This window comes from Morus notabilis, unplaced genomic scaffold (genome assembly GCF_000414095.1).
Source record: "Morus notabilis unplaced genomic scaffold, ASM41409v2 Scaffold696, whole genome shotgun sequence".
Lineage (NCBI taxonomy): Eukaryota > Viridiplantae > Streptophyta > Magnoliopsida > Rosales > Moraceae > Morus > Morus notabilis.
Genome location: NW_010366657.1, coordinates 67,006 through 73,005, shown reverse-complemented (window position 1 = coordinate 73,005; position 6,000 = coordinate 67,006). Strand labels below are relative to the sequence as shown.

Sequence of the window (6,000 nt, the reverse complement as noted above, 5' to 3'; positions counted from 1 at the left end):
TTTTAGTGTGTTATGAATTTTAAGTTATTTCTAATATGTAAAAAATAAAATAAAAGTATACAATTTTCGTGTCGATTTTAGGTTCATGGGTCAATTTCGTGTCACGAGTCATTTTCGTGTCGTGTCGTGTCAACCCGTAAAGTGGATCGTGTCGTATTCGTGTTGCAATTTTTAAAAAATTTCGTGTCACGGGTTGTGTTCGGGTTGAATGCAAATTTAGAAAGAAACGATCAAAGTACGACACGTGACACGAATTGTCACCCCTATTTATTGTATTTTTACACAAGTTTTGATTATAAGAATCTAGTTTTGCTCCAATTTGTACATTAAATTCTGAGGTATGTTTTAGAGAAAAGAAAAACATGTATTAGGGTACTCAATTTTGCGTTTTTTTTTTTTTAATTTTGACACGAGTTTGATGAGATATTTAACATTTAAAAAATACACTTTTAGCATGATAGTTCTTCCGCAAAAAGGAGAAAAAAAATATGATATTTTTTTTAGAATAATCCTTTCACTAAAAGAATATACATGTGAACAAATGTGAAACAACTTATCTATTAATCGTCAATTTAAAATGTATATTTAAATCATAATTCTTGATCTGACATTTAAAATTTTAATTTTTTTTATTAAAAAAATACTATAACAGAATTAATAATTTAAATTTAAATATATAAAACAATCAAGTCCTAAATATTATCCTTCTTGAACAAAATTTTAACATATAGAATGGGTATCTGAGAAAACAGTTCATTCATTCGATTGAAGCCCAAGTGCCCAAGACAACAAGCGACAAGAACAAAGAAAACCCACCAAAGTTGTTTATCTATTAATGTTAATTATTACAATTAAAAGATTATTTCTTACGTAATAAAACAAAAACAAAAAATCTCTAAAGGTCTCAAAGAAAACGACTAAGTACGAAAACTGTACTTATGAGTCTAATAAGTAGTTTTTAGTGGTGGAGAAGAGAATATTATAGACATATAGGCTTTCCTCTTAGAAACAACTTTTCATTGAAAAAAAAAAACAGAGAGAGACCAAACCCACACATATAAATTCGTTTAGTTTGTTAATTTAAAATTTTAATTTAAATTAAGATGTAATTTTATATGAAAATTTTTTATTAGAGTAAAAAAATTAAATGTGATTATTTTTAAAATTTTTTACTGTAATAAAATTTAAAATTTAAATTTAAATAGATAAAATAAACAGAGTGAGTAAAAATTTTCATAATAAAAAGTAAAAAGAAAAAAGAATCTGGTCAGCAGAAAAAGTTGTAAGAGTGACTACAAATAGCACCTGAAATGCGTTATACGCGGCAGAGTGGCAGTTCCTCTGAGAACCCATGAAAGCCAAAGTTGCCTGCTTCTTAGCTAAAGCAAGCACTTGCTATTATATTTCACCTTTATGAGATTTTTTTTTTCCCAACTTTATCATACGTCTTTTAATGCATATTTCAATTTATTATACTTGGGGGAAGAGATGAGTTGGCTGAGAATTAACTATATTTTATGGTGTGGACGGCTTCATGAAAAGAGCATGGAGGTCTCTCTTTTAAGCCGTGTGGCAAATGACAATTGAATTTGAGCCATTGAGATTTTCACTATTTGACAGAAATAATACATCTTAGTACCACATTTGAAATCTGAGGACATGTTATTTGGTTCACGCGTTTAAATTAATGTTTTGATTTATTGACAAAAATTTTGTAAGAGAATTATTAGTGAGAAATTCTTAAATTTAAATTTTTTGTGAGAGAAAAACATTACAGCAAAATCAAAATCATAAGTTTAAATATATTTGCCACTGATGTTTTTAGATTATATTTTAAAAGAAATATTTAGAAGGGAAAAATAAAAGATGAAAATGGAATATTGAACTTCTTTTGGTAGTTTGTTTCAGAATAATTTGAATTCCGTTATGGCAAGAATGACTATGAATTTCCGCCATTAAATACTTATTAGTACGGCTTATGGCTCCTATATTTTCTTATTAATTTCTATACATGACGATTTAGTCCTAAAATCTTAATAAGAAAAGTAAATTTAGTCCTTGATGACCAAAGTAAGAGATCCTCTAATCTAAATGGTATTGAAATCACAATTTTCTTCAACTTTAACACGCAAAACGAATGAAACGAATGAAGGCGAACGTTTTCTTGGTGCAATTCTTGTGTCAGTATTCTCCTTGTAGAGGACACATAAAAGTAGGACATAGGAAGAGGGCCTATCCATTCATGGTGCTTCAAAGGCTTTTTGCCTTGAAATTATAACTTGTTTGTTACATATCATTTTAGTGAGGTGATATATGTGTGATGACCATATCCATGATTCACATGTATCTTTATTCAGGTCTAACTTTAATGATGATTTAGTTATCTTTTGGGTTACTTTCACCAATGAAAGAAGGGAGTTTCCAATGAAAGAAGTGAGTTTCTTCGGTGTTCTTTTTTTTTTAGAATACCGGTGTTCCGTGCTTTTTTAACTGTTAGATCTAGTCAAAACCACACCAGATTGAAAAAATATGCAAAAGATATAAATTCTAATATAAATCTGACGACTGAAAAGTAAGGAACACCAGTATTTTTAAAAAGGAGAGAATACTGAAAAAAGGATCATGAAATAATACCTATTTTTGATCTATGATAGTCGTTTTTTGAAGTTTATCTATCTTAGCATTTTCAAATATGCGATTTTGACATTTTTTTTTGTTGTTGTTGGAATGAAATGACCCTTTTGTTGTAAACGATTTATATACAATCTAGCATCGGAGAAGGGAGTTTGTCGTCCGATGTGACCATGTCGTTTTCTAGGGTTTGGAAATTGCTCGATGTACACTTTTATTTGTGCTACATTCCGTCTAAAAAAATTTAGGGTTTATCTCACAAATAGTCCCTGAGGTTTAGTCTCAATCTTATTTTAGTCATTGACTTTTCAAACGTTACATAGTTGGTTCCTGAGATTTTATTTTGTTTTAGTTTTGGTCATTCCATTAATTTGGTGTTAAATATTTGATGGAATTTGTAAAAATTATAGACTAAAATTGGAACATATAGAGTTTAGAGACTAAAACAATACAAAAAATCAAAAGTTAATTTCCACATATAAACCTAAAATTTTAGCTGTTTCTAATTTTGGACTCTAATTTACACAGATTATATCAAATTTTAACGCATAATTGATAGAAGGACCGAAAATGAAATAAAAGAAAACCTCAAGAACTATTTGTACGATGTTTGAAAAGTCAAAAATTAAAGTGGAATTGAGTGTAAACCTCAGGACCATTTATGAAATTAACCCAAAAATTTATTAATGAAAGAGTCTTAACTGCGTTTTCAAAAATACCATATAGCTAAACTTCTAAAATGGATGCCAATGATTAAAGTAAGACAATGGGATATATATCTTCGAGGATCAAACACCCCATATATTTTTATGTGATAAGATCAGTTCTCCCAGGCGCTATTGCATTAAGGAGCTCCTTGGTAGAAGATAAGGTTTTGTGTCACTCAATATATAGTGTTATTATTATTTTGTGGGTTTTGAAGTTTGTGTGCCTTAATCTTGTTGTTCCTAGTTTAAAGTTTACTTGGTTTTTTGAAACTCTTTTCGTCAAAGCAAGTCTTGATGCCATTATATGTACCGTTGTGCTATTTACAGAACTCTTTCAGTGAACTGTGGATCATCTTTGGAGGAATTATTTTGTTTTTCAATTCAAAGATGATCATGATAAAGGGAGGATTTTGAAGGTTTGAATGCTTTTTAGCTTGTAAGTGCAGACCGTACTAGACCCAAAAACTCAATTTCGGCTATAAGTGATTGAGAAGCTGTATGAGAGGTTTAACTATTAGTCATTCAACTATGAGCACAGTAATATTTTGGTCACTGAAATTTTAATTTTGCCCTTTTTATCCACCTGTTTCTTATGGTCCTTTAAAAAAAAAAAAATTGCAAATGGCTGAGATAATAAAGTACAAACAATTATGCATAATCAACCCTGAAAATTTCATGAAAGATGGAATCCTACACATGTATGGAGAACTTTATTCACAGTTGAGAATGAAGAATATTATATGAATAATTAACAATATACACATATTAATTAAACATAACCCAATGAACATATACCTTTCCTTATGGCATATATTCACCAAGCTGCTAAAAACTTGAATATCCCATCAAAAAGTGATGAGTTAGTGGGCCACAACATATCATCATCAAGATCAGAAATCAATTAATACAAATATCAATCAAGAATTATGCATACATAAACGCATCAAGAAGAGATCATGATCGTGAGAGAAAAAATCGCATTAATTACCCCACGACATGATCTCAACATATATAAAATATAATGTCACAAAATAAAAAAAAAATTTAATATAACGTCCTAAATTAATACATGAGGAGCACAAACCGAATGATCGGCATTGTACATTATTATTCATAACATTTCAGAAGACGTAGAGAGCGGCTAGTTCCTCCAAGGATTCGGAGCCAAGACTAACTGGATCTGCATTTTCCAACATCCATAAAAGGTGATCAAAGAGAACCACCTCACACTTCACGACCAAAACATTGTTGTTATTATTGTTGATATGATCTTGAATATTATTATTATCTCCTGATGAGCCCTTTTGCCTGGACTTGTCTATTAGAGCTTCTAGCAAAGGATGGCTCAAGTGCTTGGTACTTATCACGTAGCGCTTTTTCGCGCTTCCCACGAAGATCGTCGCGCTCTTCTGATCATACTCGTCTAGTTGATCTTGTTGTTGATCACAATGATCATGAGTACTGACCCAGAAGTCTTGTCTGCTGGATTTTGATCTCAGGTTGCTGTATGACGAAGATCTCGCTAGCTGCCTAGACAAGCTCTTGCACTTCCTTAATATCGAGTTGATCTTCTTCATGCTATGATCGCTACTAGCTAGATCAGATGTGTGTCTGTATGAGAGAGAGAGAGAGAGAGAGAGAGAGAGAGAGATTTCGGAGAAGAGAGAGAGCTAGGATTAATCAGAAGGGTGATATTGAATGATAATGTTGATGAAGAAAGATAATATTATTGGACATGAGAGATCTCAATAGAGATATTGGATCAAAGAAGACTTGATGTATACTCATGAGATATATATGTGCAATGTTGATTATATATATAATGTATATATTTACATATTAGAAGGGATCGGGGGTTACATGGGGTTGGGTGGAAAGTCGTTGTTTTCCGGTGGTAACAAGTGTGGGGTCTAATTGCAACAGCAACGTCTTTTAGTGACAAGAACAAGTCACCCTTTTTTTTTTTTTTTTTTTTTTTGGAGAAAGGGAAAATATAAAATTGTTGTGGGGGGCTTTCACACGCACAACGGACAGACAGACACAAGCTCTTGTCACTAGTCAAGCACCCTTATGGTACGAGAGCCAGCTTGTTTTTTTTTTTTTTTTTTTTTTTTCCTCAATACATATAATATACTTATATATATGTATATTATATCATACGATAAAGTATTGTATACATTGTAGATGTACTTTAGATCGACCATTGGATTTGTATGTGACCCGGATGTGTAACCACGTAATTGAATCGGCAGTCAATCAAGTCTTTGCTGAGTGATCAAGTGGGGAGATAGTGATACTTAACTGTACTACTGTACCAATTTGTACACACATACATTATGAGTTAATAAATATCCAGAGATTATTCTAAAAAAACAAAAAAAAACAAAAAGTCCAGAGTTTAGAACGAGTACCTTAAATATACGTTCTAAATTGGCCACGTTCTGATTTCCATCGTTTGAACTTATCTTTAGTACCTATTTGTTCAAAGTTATATGCACGTCTACAACATATATGTGCGTGAGTAATATGTAATTACAATAACATATTACTATATATAATTACATATATATATGTGTGTAATTAATAACAGAACGCTTTTAATCTCTCTCTCTCTCTGTGTATATATATATATATATATATATATATATAGATATGGTAGATT

General features: G+C 31.0%; 1 protein-coding gene across 1 annotated transcript; it reads right to left on the bottom strand.

Moving 5' to 3' along the window:
* Nucleotides 1–4,334: 4,334 nt before the first annotated feature.
* LOC21385713 lies at nucleotides 4,335–5,110 on the bottom strand. The gene has a single exon (XM_010110908.2). The coding sequence runs from the start codon at nucleotides 4,913–4,915 to the stop codon at nucleotides 4,460–4,462; it is 456 nt and encodes a 151-aa protein (XP_010109210.1). The 5' UTR covers nucleotides 4,916–5,110; the 3' UTR covers nucleotides 4,335–4,459.
* Nucleotides 5,111–6,000: the final 890 nt, after the last annotated feature.

Bases quoted from the DNA above. Each gene is read 5' to 3' on its own strand.
- LOC21385713 (XM_010110908.2), bottom strand. From the start codon at position 4,915: ATGAAGAAGATCAACTCGATATTAAGGAAGTGCAAGAGCTTGTCTAGG.